Source organism: Homarus americanus, unplaced genomic scaffold, assembly GCF_018991925.1.
Source record: "Homarus americanus isolate GMGI-L3 unplaced genomic scaffold, GMGI_Hamer_2.0 scaffold4060, whole genome shotgun sequence".
NCBI lineage: Eukaryota > Metazoa > Arthropoda > Malacostraca > Decapoda > Nephropidae > Homarus > Homarus americanus.
The window spans coordinates 7,695,420-7,712,524 of NW_024746161.1; the positions used below are offsets into that span (position 1 = coordinate 7,695,420).

Below are 17,105 nucleotides of genomic sequence, written 5' to 3' on the forward strand. Positions count from 1 at the left end.
CGATGCGGGAGAAATGGGAAGTGTACGGTGGGAATGGTGGCAGAGAAAGAGAGCGATGAACATTTCTATGATAAGAACAGGGATGGTGGGGAGGCGAGTCAAGGGTGAGGGCGGCGCCTGATATACCACACACGCAAGGACACCAGTGAGGAGGGCGAGGTGATTCCCCTGAGGTTTACCACACGCTGCATTATGTATTATCCTCGTAAAACTTTTTGAATTCCTTCATACCGCAGAATAACCACGAAAGAAGCCCAACTATGCAGGTTGTGTGAGAGGGTGTGCAGCCCAGCAGGACGTGCAGGCCACCCCCTGACCCACATGAAGGTGTGGCCTGGGGATAAAAAACACCTTACGGATGTTTTCCTTGTTTTGCCGCCTTCCCCAGATCATTATCATGGCCGGGCAACACAGACGTCTCAGACAGGAATTTAAACTAGAATAGACCTTGTGGGCCACTGCTTGGTAATACAGCTACGTGTCAACTTTTATGTTTTAGTTGGTGTGTGGTGCCGTCTGACCGTACTCCTGCCGGCAAGTGTGCACAAAAAGCAGTCTTGGTTCCACGGAGCAAATCTCTCAGAATGAATAAGAACATTGGTACAGCGTTGATCCACGCCCTTGGTGTGAGCAGATGCGTGGATTCACATACACAAAAAAGCTATACAACATGATTACAATACCTGGCTCCTCCTCCCAGCGGCAACGGTAATAAAGAATTCCGTTGTTTTTAACACACCATCGAAGTTCTTTGTGGACGATGAATTAAGACATTAACAATCACACGTTTATTCATCTATTTACTACGATATAGATTAATTTATAGAATCCATGAATAGCATGCATGTGAATTTCATCAGTGTTGCGAGTGATCTGAAACCTAACAAATGTAACTCTGAGTTCCGGTGTTACGGCAGGAACCGAACACTGTTAGGTCACCAGAGATGAGGTTCGCGGGGACGCACGTTACTGCAGCCGAGGATCGCTTAAGGCGGGTCCGGCAGCACCAAAACGGCTTCTGTTGTTCTGCGTGATCCCACACCCTGGGCCGGAGCAGCACATCGCTCAAGCGTGCCTTCCTTGCCTCACTGGTAATCTTCACACTACCATCCAAGAACCCAGAGCAACAGCCTCCACTCCCTCACTTGTGCATCCGCGGTATAATGCTCCCATTCGAGCTTTCCTTTGTTTTGCGCGTCCCACGAAAAAAGAACTTCTTGTGGCTTACAAATAAAAACGATTTTTAATTGGTTTCGAGTTGGAAGAGTGAATGAAAAACAAACTTTTGTGTAAGAACAAAACGACCTTAAGACTGCACAGTGCAGCAGCAGCTGGGTCATGACTAGTGGCCACACAGCTCGACAGAGGGCGGCCACATAGTCCTGGTTTAGATGTAGTCCTGCTCCTAACATCACAACACACTAGTCAAGAGGTAATGAATTTACTCCACGATTTTCAAACAAAGATCAAGATTAAGAAAGTTTGATATAAATGTGTACATATTTAAGTATAAAGAGGCGACGTCTTGCATATGAAAGTGATACCACATATGTGGTACCTTAACCTAGATATGTTATACCTCCCCCAAAAAATGCTAAACCTAGTATTTTTTTTAGTCAGCACCTGTTAGTGACGACTGTAACCCGCTAGTTTTCCTCCGTATTAGGTGGAATACAGGTCAGGTAAGGTCACCTGGTCTGCCAACTACCCTCTCTCCTTTCTACATCCTCCTCGTCCTAATCCCTCAACTTGTTTTCGCTCCTCCAGCAGTATAGATCTGGAGGTGTGCCAAGGGTAGATCATCTCCTGGCTGGTGATGTATGACGTCCACAGCTCCACCACACACTTCATATACCAACTATAATATCCACTACACCTGACACCCACTAAAGGCGTCCACACCCAGCAGCGGGTAGACGTGGGTGTGTCCAGTACCCTCCTGAACCACTTACAAGCTGCTGGGGTGTTGGGCTTAATGTCATCATCCCCGCCACACAAGCTTCCACCACTGGACAAGGCTGCAAACTAACTGATAAACAGATTTGTGGATCACGTGAACATCAGACACTCCTGCTTATTTCACCTGATGATTAAACACACAAACGCTAACCTAACCTAACGCTAACCTAAAGTGACTCCCTCTCCAGGTAATGTTAGGGTGTTTAATCATCAGTTGAAATAAGCTAGGGTGCTTAAAATTCAGGTGGTAGAAAGGATGAGAAGTTATCTCATCGGTCAGGTTGTGTTAGCCAAGGAGAAGTGATAGACACGTATGTCTTCCTTTAACTTACAATGTATCGACGTAATCGCCTCACACCCAATCACGTCTACCCCTGACCACATCTACACTTCTGACCACACTCATCACTACTAACCACACCCAACACTCCTGACCACACCCACGTCCCTGGATACACTTACCTATCCTCTAGCCACACCCACTACCCTGATCACACCTCTAACCTCTGCCATTTGCCTCTCCAGTGACGGAGGCTGGAGGGTGGCGGGAGGTGGGGGTGGTGCCAGGGGGGTTGATATGCAATAATGTATAAGCACCGACCACTGAACTTAATGTGTGTGTGTGTGTGACGAGGGACATCTGGTGTTAAGTAAGCCAGGTGAGGGTCAGGTAGGTAGCCGATGTTAAGGTAGATAAGGTAGATTTTATTTGTGTTAAGATAGATGACTTGTTAAGGTAGACGGCTGGTGTTATGGTGGACAACTGGTGTTATGTTAGACGACCTCTGAAAATTCTGGGTCGAAGCTGCCAAACGAGAGCTACTGTTATACCAAGAGCTCCAAGGTATACAGTATATAAACATTCCTTCACAACTACACATATCATATAGATAACAGTGGACGAGTGTGAGGGAGATAACGCAATTTTCAAGGACAGGTATAGTGACCATTAAAACAGGTATATGAATGAATATGATGGTCGGCGGTACATCAGTAAGTGTGTGTTAGAATTTAAGACGAGTGTTTAGAGTATTTTATGTCGTAGATAAAACTTTTATTTTTGTAGGTGTAATAATTTTCAGCACAGGAGTGAAAGATAGTTTTAAACCCTAGATAGAACGTATACAAGTGAAGGTGTAGGAGTCTTAAGAACAGGTGTAGATGTATTTTAATATACTGAACACATCTTGGCACAATAGGAAAGCCTTTGTTGTATAGTGTTCCGGGAGAGAAATTAAAACTCTATCTCTTTCAGGAACACAGGTGAGGCCTATATCCTAGCCAACACTCTCCCGACGACTAAATTACCTGATGATGTTGATGGCTTAAGGACAGGCAGGTTACGGTGTGAGTGACGGACCCCTACATCGTGTGTGAAGCTGTCACTCACTTGGCGCAGGTAACCTTCATCCCAGGACACCTCAGGATGCCTTTCTAACTCATGATAGATAAACGTATGTAGTTGTTGTTGTTTATCTAGGAGCATAAGCATGAAGGAAAGTGCTACGGGTCTGTTGGTTCATACAAGGCAGCTCCGTGTACACTGAACCCATATCACTTATATTTGAACCTTCCCAATTAGTTCGAGTTAATTTATTTTGAGGTCCTTGAGTTGTCAGGGTTCATGGACGACAAACAGCTTTAGTACTTAGTAGACAGAAGTGTTCGACAGTACTAGTCAAGGTTTTTTTTTTAATAATTTACCTCCACTATAACGGCCATACCACGTTACTTGTTAACACGAGGATCAGAAGGTTCACCCCGGCACACTCTCTGGTACACCTTCTTCCTCTCACTGTGAAAATACAGCAAGTGTAGCAGCCACACAGACATCATTATGTACTGTACACTGTCTGATCATTATTACCTGTGACCTTTACCTCTGTATTAAATTGGCAATTTCACTGACCTTACCTAGTGGGCGTAAACATTGTGTAAATGCACACACACGCACACACACATATGTATATATATATATATATATATATATATATATATATATATATATATATATATATATATATATATATATATATATATATATATATATATATATATATATATATATATATCGATTGTTTTTTAAACTAAAGATAAGGTTAAAAAAGACTATAGGCCAAGTTAGGTTAGGTTAGCTTGGATGAAGTTCAGTAGAGCTAGATTAAGGTTGGTTTGGCTGGATTTTGTCCTACAGTTTGGGCGGGACAGACGAGCCGTCCTGCTCCAGCACCGGGTCAGCTGGTATCACTCAGTGAAGGGCGTGGCTACTGCACAGAGGGCGAGGTAGCCAGATCAACATAACCTTAGTACTGAGCACCACCCGTACTTACGTAGTGCTGTTGCCTTAGGAACCACCTGAGGGACTCCCCCGAACACCGAAACACAAAACTTTCGTGTTCACGCGCGACCTCCGGCCCCTCACGACGCCTGCTGTACCCACCTCACTACTGGGATAGGGTAAGTCCAGACTAAGGCAGAGTGTGTTAGACGGAGGTAACACAGTACAATTGCTGGGAGTAGCTGGAATAACGCTAACAAACTTAACTGTAGCAGGGACCAACCATGGGGTGTTGCACCCTCTTATGCGTGTATTCTAAAGCACAACGGAAAATGACTACGTGTTGTGACTTGACCAAGACGACAGGTCACAGTAAAATATCCCCCCACCCCCCTTCTACTTCCACACCTGGTCCACTAAAAAACAGAAACTACATGTCGCCGACCCGGCAATAAATTTATAATATCTAGGTCGTGGCATCAGCTTGTGGACAATGCAGTAAATGTTTAGATTTTCTGACTAAATTACGTGAATCTGAACCAAAGTGCGATACCAGCGTGACACAATCATCTTTCTATGGCTTAACTTTCACAACAAATATCGAACCCACACAACCGTATGAATAAAAAGTTAATGATATTGATCAGTGATCGTGTACAGTGTGTTAGAAAGCTTTCATGTTTTTTTTTATCTCGGTCTGTTTTTTGAGGATGTCATCAAAAGATAATAAAAGTGTTTAGGTTAAAGGAGATGTCGAGGGCTATTGTCTTGTCTGCCGAAATCAGATAAACCAACAGCAGACGTAGCCCACAGCAGACGTAGCCCACAGCAGTGTGTTGTACGTGTGAGGAACGTGCCTCGGTGTGTAGGGGAAAGAGAGAAAGGAAGAAACAGACATAAAATAAACATGATAAAATATATTCCAGTCGGTTTTATAAGACCACGGAGATTAAAACAAAAATAAGAATAAAGAAAACTGTAGTAGGCTTGGTGAACCACTGTGAGATAACTTCTACTGACATTCACCCATTAGTACTATTACTGTCAACGTGTCTAAATTATAATCTAAGACTCCCGAAGTTGGGATTAATTATACCATTCAGTATATTGTTTCATCCTGCGTCCAAATATTCACTAATTTAAATCGAAGGTCACGAGTGTAAATGCAGTATAATACAGGTATATTTTGTATTGTCTATATTCAGCCTCATCTTCCGTTTAAGGCATTATAGACCATCAAAAGTGGTAGTTAAGTCTCTCCAATATATTTCAACAAAGAAGTTTTATGTTTATTATACCTGGAGAGACGCTGGTGAAAATATAATAAATACTGACACATTTTTTTTTCCTGTATGAGTCGGGCGCAAGTGAGGTGAGGTGTCGTGTTAGCAGTGTGTGTGTCAGGGAGAGTGTTGTGGTGTGAATGTTATCAAGTTTTACTACAAGGTTACCGAATGTCATTGTAAGAATTTAAATATTAATAATTACACATCAATTACCTGTGATGATAAATGCACTTTTCCTTTTTTTTTTAACTATACTGAGTCCTGTTACTTGAGGTCATTGTACACGAGGATGTTGTCATGTCAATATTGGAGTCTTACTCAACGCCGGATCCTAAAAACCACCTCAACTATTCCTCCCTACACGACTTGTTTTCCAGTTTAATCCATCTAATTTAGCTAGAAACATGTCCGAGGGTCTACATAGCGACAAACCTAGAAACTTCGTCCATCTTTCTAGAGTAATGGTTCCCAAACTTTTTCACCTGACGTCTCTCTTTTCTCTTTTACCAAACCCTCGCTCCTCATTACCTAAAATCAACTTAATTAACCTCTAATTCACTTTACACCTTTTACTCGTATTTATATTATTTACAAGATCAACTAATTCGTATTTATTTTATCCACGTATCTCGTGAATTTGGGGAAGATTGATATACACGGAGAACCAAAACTTATGTTGCCTCACGCCCCCACACACCCACCAGTTGAGGAACCACTGCCCTAAGACAATCTATTCTGTGTTTTCTTGCGACTTCTGTTTCTGATCAACGAGGCGGAGTTAATGTGTCACTGTAATTCCTCCTATTATTCTAAACATCAATTCTTACTCATCCATTATAGAATTAACGCTAGACTGATTCAGAGCTTAATACAAGACTGTCGTTTTGGTTCAATAAGTATGTAGTTAGTTGCTGTAATCCAGTGACCTTTCCTGTGTTTTGTCTCGTTACAGTTGTGCTAGAAGACTGGTGACCTGGAGATGTGTGTAATTAAAGGATTTTCTCATTCACGAGGGCAAACACAAAGACTGAAGATTACCTTATAAAATGTTTCAAGAGGTTAGTGCTCTCTCTCTCTCTCTCTCTCTCTCTCTCTGGATTATATAACCATGCACTATATACTCAGAACTATACACGATACTTACTTTATTATACAATCATACACAATACCTCCTGATTATTCACTTAGAATCATTCACGCGATACACATAAAATGGATTTCATAACCTTGATCTCAAATCGGGATTATATTTACGCTTGCAATTGTCTGTACAGGTATATATGCATGTATGTATATATGTATGTATGTATGTATGTATGTATATATGTATGTATGTATGTATGTATGTATGTATGTATGTATGTATGTCACACCTTAAGCACACTTCCTCTTAGGTTGTTCCCTGACGGCTTCACGTTCACTATCATGACCTCACGTTCACTATCCTGGCCTCTCGTTCACTGTTCAGCTATAGTAACCTGTTCAGATCCGACCTGTGCTGACGAAGGGGTTAAAGGTGCATCACTAATTCAATAATGTGCTCTAATATGGCCGCCAACACCCCCTTCCCTAACCTCGACCTTAATTTAACTACCGGCACCACCCATAGTGTCACCCAAGGCACCGTATGACGTCACTTCCTGTGGTGATGGCAAGAACGAGTGTAATTTTTATTGATGTTGTAAAAAAGATGTTGGTGAGAGAGAAAGAGAGAGAGAGAGAGAGGTAGCAGGGGAGAGAGAGAGAGGGTGTGTGGCCACTAAGGTCTATTATAGAAGGGAGGATGGAGGGTCTACCAGGGTGTCGGTGGAGGGAGGGAGCTGTGCCAATAAGAATATAAGTCAATGTTCATAATCTACGCACAGAGAAGAGATCATATTAATAAGATATATTTCGGCAAGAACTAACCTGTATTTAATTAAATTTATATAATTATTTGTGTCGACTTATTACTGACGAAAGGTTAATAAGAGAGAGTTTCGTAACAGGTGAGTGGTTTCAAAATTTACCGCCGCGGCCATCAGCTGATTTACACCCCCCACAACAGTAGCCATGGCAACGAACGACGCTAACTTACCATCTGTAACTTTGTATACCTGTGTCTGTGTCTCCGTGTGTCATCTGTTTAATTGTTTATACTTATCTACATCCTGAGGGGAATATACCAGCGATAAAATAGAAATATTTACTTTACGTTTTATATAATCTAGAATTTATTAGAAAAGAAAAAGCAGAGACAAACACAAGGTATAGATTGACAAGTTCACAGTGACTGGGATGGACGTCAGAAGGGAGAGGGATTGTAATTTTGTCACGGATCTTACCTTGGGACTGGTCGACACGCTTAGTAAGTGATGTACTGAAGTGCTGTACACGGTGTAACGAAGGAGTACATAGTGTGTAACGGGAGTGTACATTATGTGTAAAGAGGGTGTGAATGGTGTTTAACAAGGGTGTACTGTACATGGTGTTTGTTTGTTTACTGTAAAATGGGGTAGGAGAAATGTGTTTACGTTCCTTTGAATATTTACTCAACTATCACAGTGTGTATATGTCATGCACTTGAGTGTGGATAGTATAATACAAGTATGTACTGTGTGTGTGTGTGTGTGTGTGTGTGTGTGTGTGTGTGTGTGTGTGTGTGTGTGTGTGTGTGTGTGTGTGTGAGCAGCTGCGAATGTATCATATACGATCATCCACATGCAGAATATTTTCCCGGTGTGGATAAGAAACTCATGACATTTAAGCTGTCCACACTTCCTGAACGCGATACCCGGCAACACGACCTACAAGAGAGTGATGATGACGAGAACCCGTGTTACAGGAAGCGTGGGGGGCGTGCAGGACGTGAGCGTGGTGGTGCGAGGGGGCGTGGAGCGCTCGGCCGTGGTGGCGTGGGAGCAGCGACACAATGTAGTGCTACCTGTGTCTCTCAGGGCCCTGTACACTGCCACTGACGGCTTTAAGCTCACCTGGAACTACGCCACGGCAGGTGAGTTGGTCTACCTGTGACTTAGTAGTACCACGACCTATCCTTACATAACCCTCTTGTGATCTCCAGTACCTACCTGTTCCCTGTAGTGATCTCCAATACGCTCCAATCAGTTTTAATATCTCCTAGTTTCCATTTGTTTCTTCATGCAGCCACCACACGTGTAGGTAAAGGAGACATAATATTGGAGACTTACAATGGCCTTGTTGTGGTCTCACTTATGGCAGTGCAGAGAGAGAGAGAGAGATAATACCGTAATTAGAATGTACACAAATAGAGCGAGAGAGAGAGAGAGATAATACCGTAATTAGAATGTACACAAATAGAGAGAGAAATCAGAATGTAGAGACACAATAACTCCAGCCCTCCCTCACATAAGGTGTAACAAAACGTGCCTTCAAGTGTCACGGTAACAATCACGACCCACAATGAATGTCAATACGTATTTACCGCTTGTTCTCGCTTGGTGATAGATATGATGGTCGATTCGTATGCAAACAGGTATACGTGTCGATTAATATACAAACTGTTTCGTTCATTGGTCGATTCGTATATAAAGTGTTATGTATACGGGTCGATTCGTATACAAACTGTTATGTATACGGGTCGATTCGTATATAAACTGTTATGTATACAGGTCGATTCGTATACAATCCGCTTCGTTCATTAGTCGATTCGTATCCAACTAACCAAACTTAACTGAACCCCACCTAACCAAATCTTAACTTAAATAAACTTAACAATAAATAAAAAAAAAAGTCTTATTAAACAATATTTTTCGAGTTAATATTGTATACGAAATGTCCTCCAACTAGCGTAAGAAAGGAGTCAAATAACACGATCTAAATTTTCCAATGAGTCCATTCTTAATATATTTCCAACTGGACGTAATGCAATCTCGCTACGGCAAAGTCTCAACGCAATTTCAACGCTATATTTTACCGATTATACCTATGCTTTTGCTAAACAAGAATCTTAGTCAAATCATTCAGAATTATTACATATATACTGATTTACATATAGATAGTTATATTAAATTAAGAAATATGTTTATAGGTACAGATTTAAACACCGAGGAGTGTATTTACAAGTACATAATTAGTCTTAGTTTACAGTTTGAGTGAATACACGTTTATACAATCACCAGTTTTAGGGGAGATCTTTTGATTATTTCCTGTATGACCCGTTAAGTATACCGTCTCGGGGCCTTGTGGGGGATCGTGTAAGATGAATGTTGACGTTAGCCATCTGGGTCTGTGATTATCTTTCCTGAAAACTATTGTAAATTTGGTTATATAAATTTTTTTTTGTGTGTGGGGGAGAGAAAGTTATTATGTGTGTGTGTGTGTGTGTGTGTGTGTGTGTGTGTGTGTGTGTGTGTTTGTGTGTGTGTGTGTGTTTGTGTTTAATGATTGGGTATTATTGTAATGGCTGCTAAATGTTGGTGATTTTGTTTTAGTGACTGTATATTGGTGACTGGACGTTGGTGATTGTTGATGATTGTGCATTAGTGAGTATATGGTGGGAACTGCATAATTGATGACTCCTTTTTTGGTGATCGTGTAATGGTGATAAGATGTATATGAATTGGTGGGTGACTGTTATACTAACTGGATGTTTATGACTGTCGGTGACTGTGTGTTTGATGACTGTAAGTTGGTGAGTGTTGGTGAGTCTTTAAAATGCGTGTATCTGTGACATCAATAAATATGTCACCAGTCAATATTACATAACTGAGACAAACTCACTTACCTCCCCTAGGGAAGGTTCTGCCTCTGGGGAACATGGAAGTGCACCCCTTAGGACGAGTCAACAGGCTGGGCAGCGGCCGGGGGAGCGGAGACCCCCTAGCTCCCTCCATCACCGATCTGGCACTAGCTGAAGACCCACCAGCACCCGCCGATCCTCTCCGACTAGGGATGACCCGCACCTCAGCTCCGGCTCTCCCAACCTTCCATTCCTCCAAGATGTTTGAGGTGGACAGCTGTCAGGGTTATGGTGAGTGCTAGTGTGTAGCTCTGAGTCACAGCTTAAATCTTAACCCCTTGAGTATGACGAAAGTGTATGGTGAAGGATACGTCAGTCACCTTACTCAAGTGGTGAAGATATCGTACTCATTGGGCTAATTGGGTTTAAATATCTAACCTACTGGGCTAATTCAGGGTACTCAAGGGACTGACATTATACTCAAGAGGTTAAAGAGATTGAGGTAATAAAATAAGCTACATATCTTCTTTATTTTACAGTTACATTAATACTAAACCTTTGTTATAGTCAACGTCAACAAACACACACCCGAAACTATAAGACCTCCCTGTTTCGTCACTGATGGCAACTAAGCTAAAACGCACATTTAATTGCTCTCTCTCTCTCTCTCTCTCTCTCTCTCTCTCTCTCTCTCTGCACTACCAGTTACAGCCCTGCAACATAAAAATATAGTGCACAACGTTATCAATCCACCTGGTGATCCCTTCCTCCACGCTACCAACTGTACTTCTTGTCGGAGCAACTCTAGGGCAGCCTCTGTTAGCTACACTGTACATTGCTGTAGTAGTTTATGGTAGGATGCTAAATCTGGCCTCTCCTGCTGGTGGTGTGAGCAACTATCGTCTCCTGGATCACCAACATTCACACACAAGTCGTGCCCTGTGCCCGAGGATGTGAAAAAGCGGACCAGAGGACTTGGACGACTAAAGCATTAATTAATTATTCGCGAGTCTCCTGCCTGACTTGTTGGCGCCGACACGTATCATGTACACTGTAATCCGCTTCATTCTTTTGTACCTTTCACTGTCCAAAGGTGATGAACGGACGCTGTGTGAAAGTGAACGGGTAATATTTTTCTTGCTAATACGATTAGTGAAAGTAAATGTTGGCTATTAGTGTTGTGAGTCTACGATACTTCTCTCGACGCTTATCTGACTTTGATGGTAGTGATAAAAGGCTAATCACCAGGCTTTAAATTGCGACGCACACCCACACACACACAAACAGTCTTCTCTCTCTCTCTCTCATAGTACTGAAGCCTCCTCCAACAATCACATCTCCAGCACATCTCTCTAGCTATCTTTCCAACATGTTTACATACGTCCATACCATCGCCTTTAACATCTCTATAGATAAGGGTGAAATAACAAGCATCTAACAGTAAGATGAAAAGCGGGAAGACTGAGCTTGACGACTAAGATCTCATACAACAATCTTATGTTATCTTGATCACTGGGATGTTATCTATGAGGAGGATGAGTTTGGCAGAGGCAGTCCAGGGCGAGTGAAGGTGTGAGAATGAAGTGTTGTTCTCGTGTAACAGATGATTTTTTTTCTTCTGTTTGGTTTATCCACATTCAAAGTCCTTTTATAACGAAGGAAATGATTCGTTGGTAATAAATGGGTGAAGAATATTTGTGTTCCACTGACCCGGACAAGAGGAAATACTTTAATCCAGTACTTATACCTTTAAAAGATAAGTCAGCTACTTATCAGAGGCTTAGGCTCGTATGGCTTGGCTGCTCCACTGATTCTGTCACGAAAATAATAATTTATTGGACAAATATAGACACGAGTGTGGCTTCCAAGGTAGGGTGGTTCATTCCCTCTCTCCTCCTCTGGCTGGTAGAAATAGGTAAACTCTGCAACACACATTCACCAACTTGAAATTTTTTGTATCATACTCAAATATTTTAAGGGTGAATCATACGGCCAAACTTATACCTAGAGCCCTCGTCTTCCTACCCGAGTTATGAGGCAATGGTACAGAATTGATCTATTTGTTGTGTATACTATTTCCTAAACACTGCCAGACGATGTTTCAGAAAATTTAATCTTGTTAGTAGTTGATGAAAGTGACGTTCCCGGTCGAGTCTTCCAATGAATTATTAAGAATACAACTGAATAGTTTCTCTTCCGTTGATTTCTCTTTTTTTTCATTTTAAAAGGGTAAAAGTTCTTCCATGTCAGAATACTCCAACCTTTGGACGTTCAACCACTGGTGATGACAGCTAAGGACACGACACAATACTCATGACTCACTGTTCAAGTCAACTATGTATTCAATATCACGTTAGGGGCTGAAATGTGAGTACCAGTCTTACCATAACAAATTCCCATTAAAAAGTTACTTCCTCATTTAACAAGTAACAATAGATAAACATAATGAGTCCGTTGCACTACTTTCTCTCATAGCTATTTTTAAAAAGTTGATTGTCAAGTAATACACCAAAGATTCCTTGTATTGTAAAAAAAAAAACACGTAAATAGTTATACTGTCCTGAACATAAAATAACTCTCCTGGATTTCACTGAGCCACCAGTCACGCGGCGGGAATCATAAGGTTTCCTGCGACTTTGTTCGGGATTTAGCGTCCCCCTGAGTCATCTGAACCCATAGAAATTTGCCCGATAGACTTTTAAACATACTAGAGGTAACACAACACATACCAACTACAGTAGAGTTACCAGTACAATGTGGACATCATTTTAGGAGCCATTTATGTATCTTTCCTCAAATATGACGATTCCAAACATTCTCACGTTGTTAGGTTGGGGAAAAACTGACGAACGGTATGAACTTTTGAGTGTTGTGCCAGACGTATGAGTATAACTTTCACTGTAAAACATTAACAACTTAGATTGTGTTATTGATATATATATATATATATATATATATATATATATATATATATATATATATATATATATATATATATATATATATATATATATATTTCATGTCGATCCACAATGAAAACGTGGATAAGATAAATCTTGATAAAATCACACGGAAAAGGGAAACAACGGAGCACCTTAGCTTTCGTCTTTATTCAAGACATCTTCAGTGGCAATATATATATATATATATATATATATATATATATATATATATATATATATATATATATATATATATATATATATATATATATATAAATATATGTATATATATGACGTAACTAAAGTTCACACTGTCAGTAATACAGGATTCTGAAGCGAAGTGGAATGTGTTCGTGTAGGAACTCTGTATTGTAGCTAATATATTTCATGGTCAGATCATTAGAGTTTATGTATAATATTGACATTGTCTTTTTTATGTTAAAGTTGATATATTCTGTAGTAAGGTTAAGTTAATATATTCTATGTTAAAGTTAATTATACCTGTGTTAAAGTTAATGTCTTATTTAGTGAAGTTTATATGTTTGCCATAGTAAAGCTTTGTGTAGTGGGTGTCGAAGCGGCTGGTCAACTACAGTACTGGGCTCTAGTCTTAGTGGGTCTTTAATCCTAATGGTTACGTTAGGTTTGACTGGGGCCTATTGGGACTGGGACATAATTAAGACCGGACCCTATTAAGGCAAGGACCTATTAGAAGTACTGTAGACCCTATTAATACCGAGGCCTATTAGAACTAAGGACCCCTATCTGAGCTGTAAACTGGTGTGAACAGGTAGGGTGGTGGTGGCGTACCCTGGGCGGGGGGAGACCTTCGGCGAGGGCTCCTATTGGTTCATCGACCTGTCCCTGCGGCCTCACCTGCTGGCACCTGACACTCACACCTACTGGCGCCTCATGCTGGCTCACCTGGGGATGCCTCAGTGGCAGGCCCTCGTCGCTGGGATCGGCATTACGCCTTGGGCACGGGTATGTATGTATGTATGTGTGTGATTTTTTAGGATTTTTTTTTATAGAATTTATGATACTACTAATACTACTAATTCTACTACCAATACTACTATTACTACTGCTAATACTATTACAACACTCATATCCCCTCTCACTAAGACCCCTCACTAACATGTTCCTTCACTAAGACCTCCTCATCACTACCCAGGCACTGAGACCTCCACATAAAGACCTACCAGTTCACTAAAGACCTCCGGGTTTTTTTGCAGCAATGGTACGAGGTGGTGGCTGGGTACCTACTGGAAGGTCCACGGCCTCCCAGGGTCTCTCAGGCTCAGGACCTCGTCAACAAGCTCGACTGGTCCGTCTTCAAGACCAAAAAGACCCAGAAGACCAAGGTGACCAAGGACACCCCGAAAGAGTCCGCCACCGGTAACAAGGACAACATCAACAAAGACTCTGGCAAAGACACACCGAAGGATACTGGGAAACAAAAAGAATAATGGACAAAGAAAATATTTGACGTTTGATTTATTGAATTTTCTTCTGACCGTCTTCATTCATTTTAAATTTATTTCTACTACTACTACTACTACTAATACTACTAATACTACTACTACTACTACTACCAATAATAATAATAATAATACAATAATAATACTTTTTCTCTTGATCACATCACAAAACAGCGCCACTGCCAACAGAAATTATTCGGGAACTTCCGTCTGGCGTCTCCCCATAAACATTATATTATCTGGACAAAGAGGAACGTCAGGCGCCGTTGATTGTTGTTTCTACAGGCGGTGTTTTTTTTATGGTATGGACTTATAATTCTAATAAAAGACGGTAAAGAAAGATTAAAACTATGTGGACAAGAATAATAGTACGGTACAGATGCTGATAAGAGTAAACTATACAGCTCATTCTGGTCGTTTTAGAATTATTGTGAGAGTTTAGTTACCTTACGGGCGACTGATTACATTAGCAAGATACAGAGAGTGAATTATATATAGTCGTTCATAGAGAGGAAAATATATTGTGTGATTGTACTTATTGAAGCCTTTGGCACATAGTCTTAGTAGTAGCGATTAGTGTCACCACATCTGCGTACGACGTATTAAGGCAGTTGTGAAGCTTACCTGTATTGAAAGATTTATTGTGTGTCCTGCAAAGGTTTCTTCCTGTACGTGGTGTTTTAGGTATTTGAGATAGATAGATAGTGACCCTTGACCTCTCCTCAGTGATGCGGTGAATGTGATGTTAATTATCACCTACTTATCACCATTATCACCTTATACGAACAATAGTACCCCCACACCACCACCTACCACTATCCTTTTACCACCACCATCACATACTACCACAACTACTCAACACCTACCTATACCACATACCACCACTCATCACCAACCATTAACCCCATGACCACTCACTATCACCACCACTAACCCCCCCCCCCCCGAACGCACTCTAATGCCCCATCTTCCTCATTGTCTCCACCGATATTGCTCCCTTTATGACCGCTCGCAAAAATGCTCATCCAATCACGCAGCTCCATTGGGCATTACTACTTGTGTTACAAAGCATTATTGTCGACGCAGAACAATACCTGATCAAGTGCCCCCTGTATGTGTGTATCTCCGCCAGGAATGAGGTGCCCACTGGGGGTAGATGAAGCTTCGAGAAGAGGAGAAGGAAAGAATGGGTACATTAAAACTCTGCAGGGGTGAGGGGTGAGGGGGAGGGGGTAATGCAGGGTTAAAGTTGTACTTCTCGTTTCATCTAAGAAGTAATTTTTTTTATATAGTTTTCTTTATGTGTTTTTTTCTTTCTTTATCTCGATTTATTTTTGTATCTCTGTATCACGTTCTGTCTCGTAATCTCTCTCTGTCTCTATCTATTTAACTGTCTGTCTGTATGTCTGTCTCTCTGTCTATTATTATCGGATCTCACACCAATGAGGTTTCACACATGTAAATTCTGTCATCTACATTCGTCTTTGTGTACAGGTATGCATTTCCGAAACCCTGTATCTGTATTTGTACCAATTCCTACACCTAATGCTGTCGTTTCTTAATTTAACACAAATTTAAATACATAACTAATATCTTTATCTTCTTTGTGAAATGATAAACCCGATTAGAATTTTACCTCTGTTCTGTCCATCGATGTTTCTGTACCTTAAACCATGGATTGGTGATGTAAGACTGTGAATGGACGGGTTTAATGAGGGAGGGTTGGACGGTAGGGTGTGGCGCTGTGGTGGGTGAGAAGGGAATGGTGTTTGGTTAGCCAGAAGGTGACAGGATAGTAAAAAAAAAAAAAGTCCACGGAAGCCGATTAAGTGCAGGTAAAGACAAAACCCGTTCCATTCCTCTTTTCCCATGACACACAACCTCCCATAATGCACCTCATAGCTCCCCACCAACCGACGTCTCTTCCTCCTCCTCCTCACCGTAGCAACAACACCCCACCCCCCATCTGTTTAAGGTTAAGGCCCTTCCTGTAATGATACTGTCACTATATGGAATGAATCTACCTGTAATTAGTACCTTAATCAATATTTGTACAGGTGTTTAAAGCGAAAAATTCCTGTGTGTTAATCTAGTCGTCCTCCTCACGCCTCTAGTAACCCAACCTCAGCAGTCCCACTCACTCTACCCTCGATCATTACTCTGTTATTTGGTGTCGGCTGTGTGGAGTGAACTTGGTAAAACGACACCCTGTTATTTATAAAAGTTCACTGTCTGATTTTGAGTTTGTGTTTTGCGTTATTGTTGATGATATGATATTACAGGAGAATAACTACTTAAGTGAATGTTCTGGCTGAGTGTTGTCCTGAGGGTATGGGGGGAGAAGGAGTTCGTGTGATGGGTAAGGCGGGAACTTGTATACATGACAGTCACACACCATCTCTTTTGACCTCTGCACCATAAACATCCGTCGCTTGGCATATATTTCTTTTTTTTTTTATC

The 17,105-nt window shown here is 41.2% G+C and overlaps 1 protein-coding gene across 1 annotated transcript; it reads left to right on the forward strand.

The window, feature by feature from the left end:
- The first annotated feature begins 7,605 nt into the window (after positions 1-7,605).
- Positions 7,606-14,726, forward strand: LOC121879084 (tubulin polyglutamylase complex subunit 2-like). The gene is made up of 5 exons (XM_042385585.1): positions 7,606-7,870; positions 8,348-8,515; positions 10,277-10,513; positions 13,955-14,148; positions 14,400-14,726. Exons 1-5 carry the CDS (start codon positions 7,801-7,803, stop codon positions 14,631-14,633), a joined length of 903 nt encoding a protein of 300 aa, XP_042241519.1. The 5' UTR covers positions 7,606-7,800; the 3' UTR covers positions 14,634-14,726.
- Positions 14,727-17,105: the final 2,379 nt, after the last annotated feature.